The 16,919-nt window shown below is 37.4% G+C and overlaps 1 protein-coding gene across 2 annotated transcripts in view; it reads right to left on the minus strand.

The window, feature by feature from the left end:
- Positions 1-928: 928 nt before the first annotated feature.
- Positions 929-16,919, minus strand: part of LOC132110732 (sorbin and SH3 domain-containing protein 1-like) — a 50,085-nt gene continuing 34,094 nt past the window's right edge. The window contains exons 15-27 of one of the 2 annotated variants that reach the window (XM_059517579.1): positions 15,263-15,438; positions 12,038-13,384; positions 10,534-10,619; positions 9,731-9,895; positions 9,549-9,595; positions 9,310-9,424; positions 9,093-9,218; positions 8,045-8,239; positions 7,311-7,859; positions 6,081-6,179; positions 5,389-5,573; positions 3,778-3,884; positions 929-3,619 (exon numbers count right to left, since the gene is read on the minus strand). In XM_059517579.1, the coding sequence (XP_059373562.1) occupies positions 3,552-3,619; positions 3,778-3,884; positions 5,389-5,573; positions 6,081-6,179; positions 7,311-7,859; positions 8,045-8,239; positions 9,093-9,218; positions 9,310-9,424; positions 9,549-9,595; positions 9,731-9,895; positions 10,534-10,619; positions 12,038-13,384; positions 15,263-15,438 (3,265 nt within the window). In that variant the 3' untranslated portion in view covers positions 929-3,551. The remainder of the gene's footprint in view (positions 3,620-3,777; positions 3,885-5,388; positions 5,574-6,080; positions 6,180-7,310; positions 7,860-8,044; positions 8,240-9,092; positions 9,219-9,309; positions 9,425-9,548; positions 9,596-9,730; positions 9,896-10,533; positions 10,620-12,037; positions 13,385-15,262; positions 15,439-16,919) is intronic. The other variant, XM_059517580.1, reaches the window with a different exon arrangement.

A 16,919-nucleotide genomic window follows, 5' to 3' on the forward strand; every position in this document is an offset into this window, starting at 1 on the left:
GTTTGTTAATATTGTGCAAAGTATACAAAGTAAACTTCATCATTCAGCTGAACTGTGCACATTTATTTTAGACACTTCATGTCTTATTTAATTCATGCAATAAACGCATGTCCCTGCTGAGCTGGGCTATGACTAATTTCACGGACAAAGCTGACAAAATAAAAATTTTCGTATAGTCTAAAATATATATAGTTTTTTTTTCAGCCTCATATTAGGAAGGATACATTATACTACCTATTCTGCAGTCATCATGGTGAGATTAGGTTCCTTTGATCTAAAAAACAAGAATCGAAAACAACAGTGAGGAATCGATTCCCATCGATTTCCAGGACCAGGAATTGGAATCGATTCCAAAAATTGTGGATTCAAACAGCCCTAGGAGGAGGATATGCCTTTGTCTGTGTTGCTCCATAGTGGCATAACATGGTATTGCAATGGATGTATTAAATTAGGTAGGGGTGTGGGGCAAGTTATAATTTGTTTATATATGGCCTGGGATCCAAATCCATCTAAGGTTTTTGTTTTGCTACAATGCAATAGCATGTGACTTGTTTTTGTTTCCTTTGTAAAATTATTTCAGACTTCTTAAACGGAAAATGGATTTTTATTTTTCACACTCCCCACAAACATCTGTTCTGGGAGTGTGAGTGGGCACAAAAACAGATGCAAATGACAGCAACAAATGCATGTGTACTAGTCAGTGAATTCTACTCACTTAAGAGTCTCCAAACTAGAAAAAAATACACAAGGCTATACATACAACTGTTTTTTTTTTAAGCTTTTAATGCTTCCATTAATTATAGGTATGTTTTGAACTGGTGAGAAGATATGGGGTTTAAACTGATATTTTTCACTATTACTTCATCAAACTGACTGTGTAGCATTTGCACAGGCCATGCACATCACCACAACAAACATAAGTCAGTCAAAAGCTGTAATATTGTTTATTAAATATTGCATAATGAGGAAATCACAGCAGTAGCTAGTGTTTTAAATTCATTGTAATTGTAACACCACTGCAAATAAACAACAAACAAACAAAAATGCAAAATTCGCCTCTGCATACAGACCACAAAGTAATAATTATACAGTAAACATCTCAGGTGTCATCACACACTCTTGAATAACTCATGTGATTGCAGCAACGAACTTGATAATTGTCTCCTGTGACACACTAAAACTTACTTTAAAAGTCCTTAAAAAGTAACATGTTTACCTCAAGGCAATAATAATAATAATAAAAACAAAATAAGATAAAACGAGGCACAGTTTAATGAAGCCATGAGACAGAAAGGCATTTAAATCCCAACACAGTGTCAGAATCACTCCTTCAGTCATATGAGACGGCCTGGGTTAAGCAAATCTCTGTGCTTTCCTAATATTCTTCATTTAATATAAACTGTAATATTCATAGAGGTTGCTGTAACTTTGTCACTTTCATTCATTTTTCTTTACATATTTACAACTCTTGACAGAATAGGAAAATTGAGAATTTCAATGTTTCAATGTTTTCAATGTTCACATCCAAGTTAAAAGTTTCTCACAGCACTTCATTCAGATATGCTTTGCTATCTTATAACGGTCTTGAAACACATTTTCAAGTTCATATTCAATAGAGATCATATACATATTTAATTTATTGTTGATCTTCTGTGTGATTACTTTGTGACAAAGGTTTTAGCAACAACCACTGGTTTAAAAAAGTGAAAAATATATCATCTAGATACTTTAAATTACTAATTTTTACTAACTTTTCCTAATTCTTGTTTTGAATTGGACGCAAGGCTGGTGAGCGTAAGAGTCTCAGATGACCCTCATGCTCTCTAGCAGCACGTTCTCCAGCATTATATGGAATGGACCGTATAAACCAAAGGGCAAATTCAAAAAGACACAATTTCATCTGAAGAAATCCAAACATGTATCTTCAAATTTGTAATTCTACCTCTTAAAAGGAAGCAAAAGCAAATCTACAACCTGGAGTAGATGTGAACTACATTCAGTTAAGGAAGACCACAAGCTAATCAGTGGAGACTATCAAACTACATGAACACAACGGTCCACATGTAGCATCCTCTACTGTGAATGGCACTTTGAAAATGAGGTACAGCAATCTTATACGGATCATCGATCCCCAAAATGCAACCATATTACCAGTCATAACACTATATAAATGTCACTGTCAAATGGTACCTGATTAAGATGTTATCAAGGCTTGTTAACAGAGGTAAATAGTGCGCCTCAGACTCATAATACACTCTTCAGAACAACCCATTCAAAAATGGATGACTGAAAGAGCAAAATATGCATTACTCAGGAAAATAAATATTAGTTGTATGTTTCGAGGCAAAGCGTCTAAATATGTTCAGATCTGTTAAGTGGGGTTTAGTTGTAGCCCTTCACCTCACTACATTACATAGTGCTTAAAGCTCAAGTCTTCTTTGTTACCAACTAAGTGTTGGTCACTCCATCGTAATGTTTATGAACTGAAATTTGGTAATACTTTACAATGAAATTACATTTGTTAACAATAGTTCCTCACAGTTAGTTCATGTTAACTAATGCATCAAAAATAAAATAAAATCTAATTTATATCACTAATTTATATTTTTTTCACTAAAGCACCCAGTTACACCCCTACTGTTTTTGAGGAACATCCTGGGACTTTTTATGACCACAAAGAGACAGGACATTGGTTTAACATCTCATCAAATGAACAAATGTTAACAAATCAGACCTTACTGTAAAGTGTTACTGTAATTTTGTATGTCCATAAAATCTGACAGTACAGTAAGTGCTGTGACGTTTTCCTCCTTAACATGACCAACACGGATTTACATCATTTTGATGTCTACAAATAGCTTTGCTTGGATTTGCAAATACTAATGTTGTCTCATCCACTGAGCCCTCATCACAATAGAAATTTACATCATACTCTTTATGAGAGTATGATAAAAAAAAGCTGACTGAATATGCATTTTATTTACACAATGGGAGTGTAAATTGAAATTCAAACACTTTTTAAAATGGCTAAACCTAACTTCTACAATCCTTTACAGCTTCTCTGACCTGTAACTCTTAATATGGACACCTTCAGGTGCTTTCAATACAGTGTCACCTCTAACGGTAACACTCAAAGTCCATCAACATTCACAGCAAAAAATAAATTGTAGAATTTCATGTTTTTCAGTAATGTCAGGTATGTGATGAAGTTGTACTTCAGTACAATTCGCAGCTGTAAACTTAAACACCTTTTCCAAGTCTGATATATTTTACATTGATGGCTTTTAGATGAGTCTGAAAAACAATGTATTCTTCTAAATCCTTCAACAAGTGCTGCCACTGTAGTACAGTTGAACTACATGTTCTTTGCTGACATGCCGCACACCTTACCGATCACATACCTGGACATTCATCCCTAGAAAGATCAAATTTTGGAGGGGAGAAAAAGTCTTCATTTGACATCAACAGGTAGAGTGTCCCAAAAAGATCAAGCCGCTTAAGCATAGTTAGAATCACTTCATACAAACCATCATTTCTTCAAATGCATCATGTCACAAATTAACAGCCTTCACATAATTTCCTGGGAAAGTGCCGAACTGTTTTGTCCTCTTGGATGTACCTGCACAGAGAACCCAATATGTAAGAGCCTGGTACAAATAAAAATAAAAAAACGTACAACTCCGGAACAACAGAGCTCTATAATATTGGTTAAACTTGATTTATTCAGGAGAGATGACTTCATGGAGAGTCAAATGATCAATGATCAGTGACACATACCCACAAACCAGCCATCATCACATCTCTCCATGACACTGACCAGGTCTCCTTCCTGCAGCTCCAACTCATCATCATTCTGAGGCATGTAATTGTACAGAGCCTGGAATCTACATCAGAACACAATACATCATTACACAAGAAAAGAGAGAGGGTATAGGAAACTACTGCACAAATCACACTATTGACCAAATGTTAAGGCTTGTTTAGCCTTTCAGTTTAGTTGAAAAAAATTAAAAACACTGCACATAGATTTGTCTGTCTGAAACATATATATAATGTGTCACATGGCACACTTGGCAGAGCACCATGTTAAGTAGAGTTCAATGTGCCTGCAGACAGCTCATAAAAAGTGGACATTCCACAGTTATATGAAATACAATTATGTGTACTGTATGAATGCTTAACAGATATCTACCTAAAACAAGCCTTAATAAATTTGTCGTCATTAGCGCTTTTGTTCAAAGTATTTATAATATTACAAAAGACTTCTATTTCAAATAAATGCTGTTCTTTTGAACTTTCGCCATCAATGAATCTTGAAAAAATGTATCACTGTTTTCACAAAAATAATAAGCAGCACAACTGTTTTCAACACTGATAAAAATAAATAGTTTTTGAGCATCAAATCAGCATATTAGAATGATTTCTGAAGGATCAAGTGACACTGAAGACTGGAGGAATGATGCTAAAAATTCAGTTTTGCCATCAGAGGAGTAAATAACATATGAATATATATTAAAACTATTCAAATTAAATTGTAATAATATTTCACAATATTACTGTTCAATGCTGATTTTTGATCAAATAAATGCACCCTTGGTGAGCAAAATTATATTTCTATGCTTTTGCGTTCTCTCAAAAAACCTTTTGTATTCTCTTGGGAAATTTTCAGTTCGCTTGCAAAACTTGTGATGGAAATAATATGAGGTAATAGGAAACACTATATTTCAGTGCTTTAGTGAGTGAAGGAAAAGTTTCTCAGGGGAACACAGTAATTTTACAGGAGAACGCAAATGTTTTGCAACAAAACACACAGGTATTGCAAGTGAACACAAAAGCACTAATACATATTTTTTTCTCGTATTTTATTATTATTATTTTTTTCATTACCATGTGCCTCTTGGGGGCTTTGTACATAAGAGACGTCTTTTAAAAGATTTTACCAACCCCAGACTTTGGAACGGTACTATATATAATTTAACTTACTTAATTTCCTAAATTAAACAACTTTGTTGTTTATAAAATAAATCACTTGAGTTCATCATTTAGTTTTTATTTGCAAACGGTTACTACTTACAGTATACTTTTATTATTGCTTTAAATGGTAGTTTGTAAAAAATGAAATAAAATAAATTTCATGATCAAAAAGTATGACTTGAACACTATATTTTAATATTTAGCATAATTCATGGTCCAACAGTGGTCTTGAGAATTCCTGAGGATTGTCCCATTTTTAACCACATCAACTCTGGGGACCCACCGGTGGGTCCAATATTGCATATGCCTAATTCTCAAAAAATCAAAATAACAGCTGAAGTGGTTTTAAGGTGCAAGTCAGTGAAAACGAAAGGTGCATCTACACAGAAACACACTGAGGTAGATCATACTTACACCCCACAGCTCATGCGTCCAGGCTCAGGACTGCTGCTCTGGGACAGGGGTTGCTGGGAAATGATGAGAGAGTGTTTACTGGGAGGAGGCAGGAGTCGGTGGGCGGAGTCTATAGGCCGTGACAAAGTGCTGCAATACCTCACTGAGGTCTCTGCAATATTCATGATCTCATTACACACTGCCTCCTATTGGTGGAAGAGGGTCGGCCCAAGACGTGGCCACAAACCAGGAAGTGGGGTCAGTCATTCAGATGGAAAATTGAGTTTGAGGAAGGGGCGGTGTGGTTAGAGAAGACAGTAACAGGGCAGAAAGAAGGGAATGTCCATTTATACCAAGGAAAGCCAGAAAGGATGGTAGTGTCCCAGAGGATAAGCATGGAAGAGTAAGACAACAGAGTGAGTGCATGAGGAAGGAGCGAAACATTTGCCACAATCATATAGGACAGGCTTACAGGGTACAAAGATTTGTCGTGCATTTTAGGGGTGAGTTTCAGCATTAGATATCGAATCAAATAAAACATTCAGATGAGTTTTGTGATTGACTGTGATGTTTCATAAGGATCGATCAAAACAGAATATGAATCATATTAATATTCATCATTCATATTCAATCAATATAGATGACATCAAGAAATAAGTATGTGCTGTACGTGCATCTAAAAAGAAATTGAAACTTCTTGAAAGTTAATTTACCGTGAATGAATCAGCATTCATGTTGCTGTCTTGGATGTCAAACAGCATGACAGGACTTCTTGAAGATCGCCCATAATATTCTACATCATTTCTAAATGGCTGTGAAAAAAAAAGAATGTGAATCAAATGATTTGCATTTTTTTAAACATATGCGTGTGTGTGTGTGTGTGTGTGTGTGTGTGTGCGCGCAATGGTTCATGTTCATCCATCAGGTTTGGATTCAAATTTGAAATTTGCATAAAGAGCAGTATGGTTGCCGCTTGATCAGTGCCTTATTATATGCAGAGGACTGCAGTGCAACCTTACAGTACATTAAACACATAAGGGACTGGAAACGACATTGAAACAGCATTACATCAAGCTGGAGTGCTCCCTCTAGTGAAAAAAGTGTTTAGAATAGCTCATATTTTTAAAGTATGTAGCTCACACACTAACATTTACAAATCGGTAAGACTTTTTAGTGTTTTTTAGTCACTAAGTCACCAAGGCTGCATAAATATGATCATACATACTGTAAAATGGTAATAACTGTTAAATATATTACAATTTAAAATATCTTTATCTATTTTCTTATCTTTTAAAATTTTATTTATTCCTGTGATTGCAGAGCAGCATTTATTTCAAATGGAAATCTTTTGTAACAATGTAAAAGTTTCTTGGCAATTTAAATCAATTTAATACCTCCTTGCTTAATAAAAGTATACATTTATTTAAAAAATCGTAATGCCCACAAACTGTACCGCAGAGTATTTGTCATTTGAACACAGATACAAAATGCAAGAATTCTTCCAACAATTCCACAAAATTAACCAACTATTATTAATTTTAATATTTATATTAATATTTTTTTTGTCTGATTAACTACATTATATGCTTAATCAAACAATCACAATTCATCACATATATCAGTATTTGCTTAAAAAAGCCTCCAAATAAGTAATGAAATAGACATGCATGATTTCATAATCATAGGCAACAAACAAAAAAATATCAACATCCAAGCTTCATGCTAATTATGTTAGAGGTTCATGCAATAGTCCCTTCCTCGTGGCGTGGAAGCCTCCGAAGTGTGATTGAACCTCACTAGCATAACCAGATGGGTCAGATATAATTTCCTATTTCAACATGTTAGATCTAAAACTTGTGCCAATGGAAACAGTGACCTCCCATGAGCTCAGGCACTGTATAATGGACAACTTTAACAAACACACCACACCATGCAGAAGATACCTCTGCTGGGCTATTGTTCCTGCTGTAAGGAGCATTGCAGAGGCTGCCAGCCCTGTCTATTTCAGCCCCATCCCTTTCCTGAAACTCCTGATCCAGCCTGTTGCCCCCAGTAAGCCAACCCTCAAGCCCAGCACCCCCACAGGGACTCAGGCTGCGGGACAGGCGGGGAGAGGGTGGAGAAAGAAGGAAGTCCTCACCTTGAGGCGGAGTGAAGGTGAGGAACGGGGTGGCCGAGTAGGGGCGGGGCGGATAGGGTGGGGGTAAAGGGGATGTGGAGGGAGAAGCCATGGGGGAGATGCAGTAGGGGCTGCCGTTGATGGGAGGCACGGGACTGGCTGACATGGAAGGGGACAGATATTCGCCCAAGCGGTATGAAGTGCTAGGCAAAGGTGGAAGGGGTGGAGTGGGTGCGGTGGGGGGGCTGCTGCTGACTCCGCCCACAGTGAGAGAAATCCACTCATTGGAGATGGCGTGGACTTCAGGAGAGATTGAGCGGCGGGGAGACCGCGGGAGAGAGAGAGGGGAGGTGGTGAGCCGATTACGAATAGGCTTTTAGGAGGGCAAGGCCAGGTGTCAGGAGAAATGAGAGGAAACAATAAAGAGGAGGGAGGAAATGGAGAGGTGAAACAGTGAGAACAACTGTACGAGATAATAAATAAAAATGAATGGGAAATGAAAACAATTCACATGAGTTGAAAGAAAATGAAGGACCAAAGATTTTGTCAGGTCTTTACCTGTGGAGAGGCATTAGTGCTCCGATGGGGTGACTGGCTGAGGGGGGGATCGGGGTAGTCTACTCCATGTTTCACTCGGGGTCTCTTGTGCACTTCTATGTAGGTGACAGGGAAGATACCCTGCCGGTTAGTGCCAGAAACTTTGCCTTCATACCAGTTCTCATCTACTCTGCGAATCAGTGTAATACGCTCCCCCTACAGGCAGACAAAAGATTTTGAATTAGTTCCTGAGGAGATCAATTAGGCAACACACACATATTCATTTATTTCTGCATAAACTTGATCAAAATTGACAGTTAAGACATGTATGGTTTTACAGAAGATTTATATTTCAAATAAATGCTGTTCTTTTGAACTTTCTATTTATCAAAAAATTGGGAAAATAATGTATCACAGTTTCCTCACAAAAATATTAAGCAGCACAACTGTTTAAACAATAAGACATTTTTCTTAAGCACTTCTTTCAGAAACATTTTTTAAAATCTTACCGACCCCAAACTTCTGAAAGGTAAGAGTATAAACCATCATCAGTTAACACACACACACACACACACACTTGAAATGGTGTGAGTGCAGTGTGTTCTTTGGCATTTCAGTAGTCATTTTCTGACATTACTAATTTACCTGTAATAAAGTCTGCTGTAGACATGCATACTGTATGTCTAGATGTGTGACTCAACATTCAAATATAATTATCTTGTTGCTGAATTGCTTATATTCACTGCAGTCTCTGTACAGCTCATTTTATTCAGCTGGCTGGTGACAAATCTGTTGTGAATGTCTGGCTTAATTTTCAGTATAAAAAACAATACGTTTTTTGGCTTCACATTCAGCTCATAAGTAAATAATAATAGAATGCATGACATTGAAGGATTACTCCACAAGGTAGTTTTCTAAACAAAAAAACTAAACAAAACATATACAGTACATATAATACTAATCTCTCTAAATCTTCTTGCTCGCATATCAGTAGTGGTACAGTATGTGTGGTTAAGATTGCCGACCCTTAGACTAAAGCGTAAGCTTCATTAAATTGCTGAAACAATACCTTTCTGAAAGACATTTCAACAGCAGTGTCACCAGTGAAATTGAATCGAGCAATAGCCTCTCCATATTCCAACACCTGGACCGGAGCACTCTTTTTGGGCTGAGCCTTTTCTGTAGGGGGCAAGAGCTGGAGAAACAGCATAACAAAAGAGAGGTTACCGCACACTTGAAAACTGTATAAAATAAAAACATAAGCCTAAAGGATAAAGAAAATGTACCTCAACGTAGCTGCGTGGAAAAATCCCAACTCTCCCATGATGCTCTCCCTCAAACCAGTTCTGATCAACCTGCCGGTAGATGTATACAACATCTCCCTTTTGAAATGGTAGTTCCCTAATAAAGGGGAAGCAAAACGTGGTTCGATTTGTGAAGTAGTATTCTAAATTTGACATGCTGTTATTAACAAACACTTCATGATCTTATTAACATCCATAGATCTGAATAGTAATACACATACTTTAAACTTTCTGCTCTGAAGTCAAATCGTGCCAGAGCAGGAATCCTCTATAGACAATAAGAGACCATTAGCATTATATCACATTACTGCATCGATTCTATCACAGCAACTCTCTTTGTAACACATAAAGACAGGAAGCATCAAACAAGATCCTTTAAGGGATCAAATAGAAGATATGTCACCTCTATGGTTTTTCTCTTCTCTTTCTCATTAACAACCAGCAGGTCGCCAAAGCGGTCATTAGTTATGAACTGTTGGTGAGTCACAACCAGCCCAGCATGTCTCCGAGCAGCTGTGTCTGCCTCTTCCTGCTCTCGCTTTAACCGTCTCTGCTCTTCCAGAATTTTCTTTAAACAGAAACAGGCATTTAATTCACATTTAGAGGGCTTTATGCCTATTACAGATTTACCACATAATATAACAGCAAAACAGGTCTCAATAAAGCGTGCTTTAAATCCATCATTATCAATATTTATACACAAGTATGTATTCCTAAACACTGACAAAACAGATAAAAGCTTAAAACAAAATTCTTTACAATTTATTTTCATCATATTTTCCAGGTAAAAATATCACCCATAATACACCCTTAAAATATAAAACTGTGTAATTATATATATATATATATATATATATATATATATATATATATATATATATATATATATATATACACTGTATATATATATATATCTATATATATATATATAAAAAAATTTTTTTTTTTTTTGCTGAGAACATATTTTGAATCAGTTTCTTTTTACTGTTTTATGATCAAACCTAATTTAATTTTGTCAGTGGGGCAGAGAATTCTACTTAATTCAAGATACACTCTTTGAAAACAAGTCATAGTATAAATTTTTCTTCATAAATAAAATAATCTTATTTTAAGGATGTTTACATGTTGTTCATGGAAACCAACAAAGATACTGATTAAGAAAATGATTTGTTTGTGGTGGGGAGATATTGTCAAGACAAATTGCACCTCTTTATCTCCATAGCGTTTCTTGACTGCCTCGTCTGAGTTTTCTCCATGATCTTCTTGGCTTAATGGATGTGAGGAATCAGATTCTGTTTGAAAAACCACAGGATTCACTTTGTGTCGCCATGATAAACAAAATTACACAAAGAAAGAGTAAGTGCCATAATTTGAATCAGTTTTGGTTGAAGTATTACAAAACACTTCATATCTTTAAAATGTTCATTTATACAGAGCTTTGAAAGGGTCAATGGGGATGATACAGACACTCTGGAGAGAACACAAAAAAAAGGTAAATAAAATACATATCTAAATTGCATGAACATACAATGGCCTGCACATCTTACAGTTTAAAATTGCAATAGTTTATTCATCTACATATTTTGAAATCTGCCTGATACGCATAAGCCATGGTCTGTCAAAATAAAAGGATGCATGCATCAAGAAAAAAAAAGATGGTAAAAATACACAACATTCAGACATTCTTTTCAAAAATCAATAGTGTAATATGTATAATGCAGTTTTGACAATCAAAACTTTAGACACAAACATGTAATTAAAAACATAAATAAAAATAAATGGTCCAGATGTTGAAACAGACTCAAGTTTAGGTTACACTATTTTGTGTAATTTGACTTTTTTTTTTTATTTCAGATCAAATCTGTGAAGCTGTAGTTTACAAGGCTTTGGAGTAAGATGCAATTTCTTTGGCTAAGAAACACTGTTAAATACCTGTTTAATGTACATACTGCATGTGTTTAAGAATAACATGGGAGGCCTGAATATTTTCTCAAGCTGACAAGAAGCTAAATGACAAGTGGGTGAATCCAGTACCAACATTCCTCAGATAATAACTCTTATCATTATGAGTGCAACAGTCATTTTATACAAGTAAAAATTCTATTAATTTTTCTAATAGAGAACATTATTATTTTGAATATTTTACAATAAACCTAAAATATAGTCATCAAAAGTTTTATATTATACTACTGTTTATGATTTAATTACATAATTCTCAGTGTTTCATAGGATGCATGGATCGTTCCCTTACAAAACAACTTACAGAAAGTACCTTTTGTCTGATACATTTCAAATAAATTTTTGTTAAAAATAAAAACTTAAAGCTTAAACTTTATTGAAGAATGTTTTGAAATCCCTTTGGAATATATATATATTTTTTTTATTAATTTTTTTTTTTTTTAAGTCTGGTCTTGGTTTGTTGCCAATTATGGACAATATATTAAAACATAAAAAAGTGAAAGTCTGATAATAAAAAAAAAATGACATGACACACTTTTACACTACACAACAGAAATGGATAATACGTCAATCTGGTTACAAACCACACAAAGTCGGCACACAGCAGAAATGGAAAAAGTAAAGTCACTCTGTGATGACAGAGGAGCAGACGGGAGAAAGAAAGGCTGGAGGAAGATGAGTGATCACAGACATAGTCATGCCCGAACATGAGTGTGGACAATCTGACACTCATGACACTCATTATAGCCACCTTCAGAGTGATCTTTACTGGCTTCTGAGCCCTCCACATCCATGAGGTCATCCGAGTTACACTCCTCACAGGGAGAGCTCTCTCCATTACTGAGCCTCTCCAGCACCTCCAAAGAGGACAGGCGCTGGGGAATCAAAGGCTTCAGCTTGGCTGAGATGAGATCTCCGGTCATGGGCTTCATGGCAGAGAGTGCACAAGTCTTTTTGGCGTGTTGACTGTGTAGGGACCTCCTTAAAGAGAAAGGGGCTGGTCCCATCAGAAGCAAGTTCCTAGGGGGGGTGCACTTCTTCTCCAGCTGCTGGGTGTTGGCCTGTTGGCGCTCGTGCCTGAGGATTGTGGTGAAACGTGTGTAAGAAGCTGGGCAGGTGCCTTTACACTTGCTTTGATTGGTGTGGAAGGGGAAGTGTTCGTGGTGATGGTGACCTGTGGGTTCTGAGGTTCCACCGGAGGGTGTCTCTTTGGCAGGAGCATGAATGCAACCGTTTTTCTCTTCTGATTTGCCCTCATTTAGATCCATAGGTAAGTCAGTTCTTGAGGTGTTTGGGCACTCATACAATACAGAAGCTTCCCCTTTGGGGGTCTGGGCCTCTGTATTCATGGCTGGACAGTCCCCAGTGTTTGCAGGCCCTGGCAAGAGTAGAGTCTCAGCTGATAGAGCAGACTGGAGGCAGCAGGTCGGTTCAGGGCTGTGGGAAGGACTTGGGTTACTAGGGAGTATGGGCATCGAGGCAGAACGAGTGGGCACAGAGTTCGAACACTGAATGATACGCTCAAACTCCATCACCCGAAACGTGACAGCATCCCGGGGGATGATCTCAGTCCTCTCCAGGGTAATGTCGTCCCCCGGCTTCTCAAAAAAGGAAGCCAGGCAACGGACACTACCTTGGGGGCTGGAGCCCAGGGAGCTCGGCCTCTGAATGTTGTGCATGTTCCTATAGAGGGTGGAGAACTCGGCTGTGCTCCTCACAGATCCCACAACAGGTCCATTTTTATGCAGGTTCCTGCTCTCTGGTGAACCATTGCCCTTGCAAGCTGAATTTAACCTGTGATCGGCATCTGTCATATCTCCATTGCGTGAGCCACAAGCCTCCTGATGCAAATCTCCACAGCTGTGTGCCTTAGGCCGCTGTTGTGTCGACTCGGTTCGTCTTTCCAGGCTCTCATCAGTAGAGGGTGATAGCTTGGGCTTAAACTTAGAGGGAAGGATTTGAGGGATGCAGGCTTTGGCAGCAGACAAGGACTTTTTAGTCTTATACTGAAAAACTAGTGAATTAGTGGCATGAACTGAGTGAGTATTTACAGAAGAGCAGGATGAAATCATACAGCCATTCCCACTTTTATAATCCACTGGCAGGCATGCAGGGTAACAGAACAAACAGTGAATTAGATTAAACTGGCAATAAGCAAAGACACAATAGTATCACACAACTGGCAAATAATGAAAGAAATGCCACATTAATTTCTGAATAAACATTCAAAATGATGTTAAAAATTATTTTGTCAGTACAACCAGTCTAGAGCATTCAATGAGGTTCTACTCTGAATATAATTATGTAAAGCCTGAGGATAGTACATGGCATGATTTTTTCCCCAAACCAGTAAGTTGCAAACCCTGTCCCATAGCTGATTCTAAAGATTTCAACAGTCATGTCAATAACAGGGCTGACTGTCCATGCAACACTGAAACAAATACTAACACCTAACTCTAACCTACCATATGGTAGGACATCTTGATAGATAAAAGCATTACTGTCAAAATTTGATTCATCTGTGATTTTTCTAAACTCTAAAACCATGAAGTATGTATCTTGACAGGTGACTGCATGATGAAGTTTACTATTTCTGTTAACTTACAATTGCCAATGAATTGAAATACCACACAACTGCCAAATGGAACATGTCTTGCAGCATGTACAGTATGTGACTCCCTTGGAAATACATGATGCATGTGACTGGCACAATAACACTTTTATGTTCAAAAACTGTTTTAGAGACATATACAATGAAATATACATATACTACTTCTGTTCTGACTTCCATTAAGTTATTCAGTCCAATCAAATGCATAATTTATTTCCTTTTGTCAAGGTTTGTCCAAATGTGCCAATATGATTTTCTCTTTGACATATCACAGGATCCCCCAAACCGCTCCAAGACAGGCACTTACTCCTAATGTGGTCATAAACTAATGTAAACGCTACTTGAGTGCTCCACAAGTCTTGGGATTTCTCACCAAAGAAACCTCAAGTTTGCTGTGAAGTTACAAACTGCTATCCACAGGAATCACAGGCAGAATTTTAATAGATGTTTACTGTACATTGCCAAAAATCCAGGAGGAACAGAGAGGAATTGATAGTAATGATTACTTAAAAGCAGGAGGGATCAGGGAAATGTTACAAGCCAGATTCAAACTCCACAACTCACCACAGCTTAATAGTTTCAATGGGTAATTCATTTTTTGTCTTTAATAATTTCTTTATACTCTATATACTTTTTTAAAAAGTGTCACACTTGACTCAACAAAATATACGACTGAATTGTATGTTCTGTATTCAAAACATGTTGTCTTAAAAATTCAAGGCAGACAGAAACAAGAGTTAAAAAAAGATCTTAGCCCCTGTCTAAACATGTGGGTCATGTTAACTATTAACGGATATAGTGTTCATCTTCAACCCTTTCCGCCCCCCTGCCGACCCAAGCAGCCCTTCCTCGGGTCAAATGTGCTAGCATTCCATTCATGACCTCACTCTGACAGCTGACCCCTCGTACTAGACCACCCCTGAACATGCTGCAAGTCGAACTCCTCTCCAGGGTGAGTGTCAATCATCAGATCCACCTATTAATCTCTAAGTCCATCCCCTTTCCTCGCGGTCCACAATATGGCCCACTTCTAAAGTAGTTGGACACCCAACTGAGCCGGATCTCATGAGCTCATTCTGTCTAACAGACCGGTGTGGAGAGAATGACTAAAGGTCAAACTGGACATCTGTTATGTTTCAACTGTGAAAAATGGCCAGCTTTAAGAATACACTAAAAGACAAATGAGCTGTTATTTGTGTGGTATTGTGAAGGCAGGAATGTGGAAAATGCTGATGAAAAGTGGCTCAACGGGCTTTACAATAACGTGGTGTGATTCTGATTAAAAAATCCTTAAGTTAAAATCATTACAAACCTGAATAACCTTTGAATCTCAATAAACGTACACAAAATAACCTTGAAGCCTACCTTTAGAAGAAGTACTGGGGTGACGCTTGTTAAGCGCTCTCAGGCCCTGCAGTGGGATGTCGCCGCCCTCCAGGACACTCTTGTAAATGTGACGGTCACTTTCCGGAGCTGTCTGCCCACTGGCAGACAAGCTGTCCTTCTTCTCCACTTCACCGTTGCCTGCTTTACAGGCTGAGCTGGGCACAAATAGAGATATAAAGCTGTGACTCACATAAATCATCATTTTCATGTGACACATCTGAATAGAACAAAATGCTAGTGCCACGCTTACTGTATATGACAAGAAAATGCTTGTTATTAAAAGCAGACATAGAAAATATGAAATACAGAAATAAAAATACTATAAAATATAAAAATGTTTTTGCCATGTATTATATTGTACACTGTACATTGAAGATTTATTTCAGCACTTACTAACCTGCTCATACTTTGAAAAAAAAAAAAAATCCTATATTTAAAAAATGTAAAATAGAAATATTCGATTTACTTGTAATGTAGGCCAAACCATTTTAAACAGTCTGAGAACTTTTTAGTCAGCCTGTGTTTGCTCTTTGATATAGATGAGACAGCACCAGCTGCTCTGGCCCTTATCACAACATTCCTCAGAGGCCTGTGTGGCATCCTTTAAAAAACATCCTTGAAGTGTTCCACATGTAGCAGTTAGAACCTTAGCATTTAAACTTTCAGTATATGCTTACAGTAAACCATACAAAAGTTTTTAGGGATGCACACCTTTAATAACTTGTCTTGTGTCCGGCCCTCCCATATAATGAGCTGTAGTCACTCTGTATAATTTTGACATGTTTGAATAGGAAAAATGTATGTATATCATGCTTACTTATTTGTTTTTTTTTCCAGCAAGGTTAACAAAACAGACTAACACGGGAAACATGCTAGGTGATTTGGGAGGGAATTTTAACCAAAACAAGGATTTTAAATACACAGACAATGGTCTTACACATCGGCAGCTCTGTTTCGGAGAGAATCATATTACCAGTTACTACTCAACATGCCAATAAAATCCCCTAAGTGACCTAGCATACTTTCCTACTTCATAGTTGGAAACAGTAAAATACCCATTATTCAACAAAAATGATGTGTGCGAACAAGATACTGTTCTTGTGACTCCCGCTTTATGAAATATTCCATCATACTGTACATATAATAAAGTCTCAATAAATGACATCACTCCAGGGATGTATGGGGTGCTTTCCGCTGCAGAAGTGTGAGGTGAACCCACGTCATTCCAGACGCCACTGGCTCCAAACTCAGGAACCTGAGCAGCTGCCAGACAACTGCTGGAGCAGAGATGGTCTTACCAGATTTATCTGACCATTATTAAAGCTGAGTATAGTGTTTTCATGCTTTTCGGCTCCTTGTCAAGGATCTGTTATCCATAAAGCAGAACTATGTTTCTCTCAGGGTTACACTTACACAGGGTTTGTCTCTGTCCTCAAGTCATGAGAGCATATTTTCAGTTTAAGTGTTTTGGCTGAACACTAGTTGGCCTCCTGGTTTCTAACTGAACCATGTGGCTTTTGATCAAACAAACTCCACATCCAAACATCAAAAAGATCCACACACCAAAGAGAAGACTGTTTGGCTAAAACCGTGTGCCAGAGATTCTTAAAAGAAATGAAAGGACCACAAAAGATAT

This window comes from Carassius carassius, chromosome 30 (assembly GCF_963082965.1).
Source record: "Carassius carassius chromosome 30, fCarCar2.1, whole genome shotgun sequence".
Classification (NCBI taxonomy): domain Eukaryota; kingdom Metazoa; phylum Chordata; class Actinopteri; order Cypriniformes; family Cyprinidae; genus Carassius; species Carassius carassius.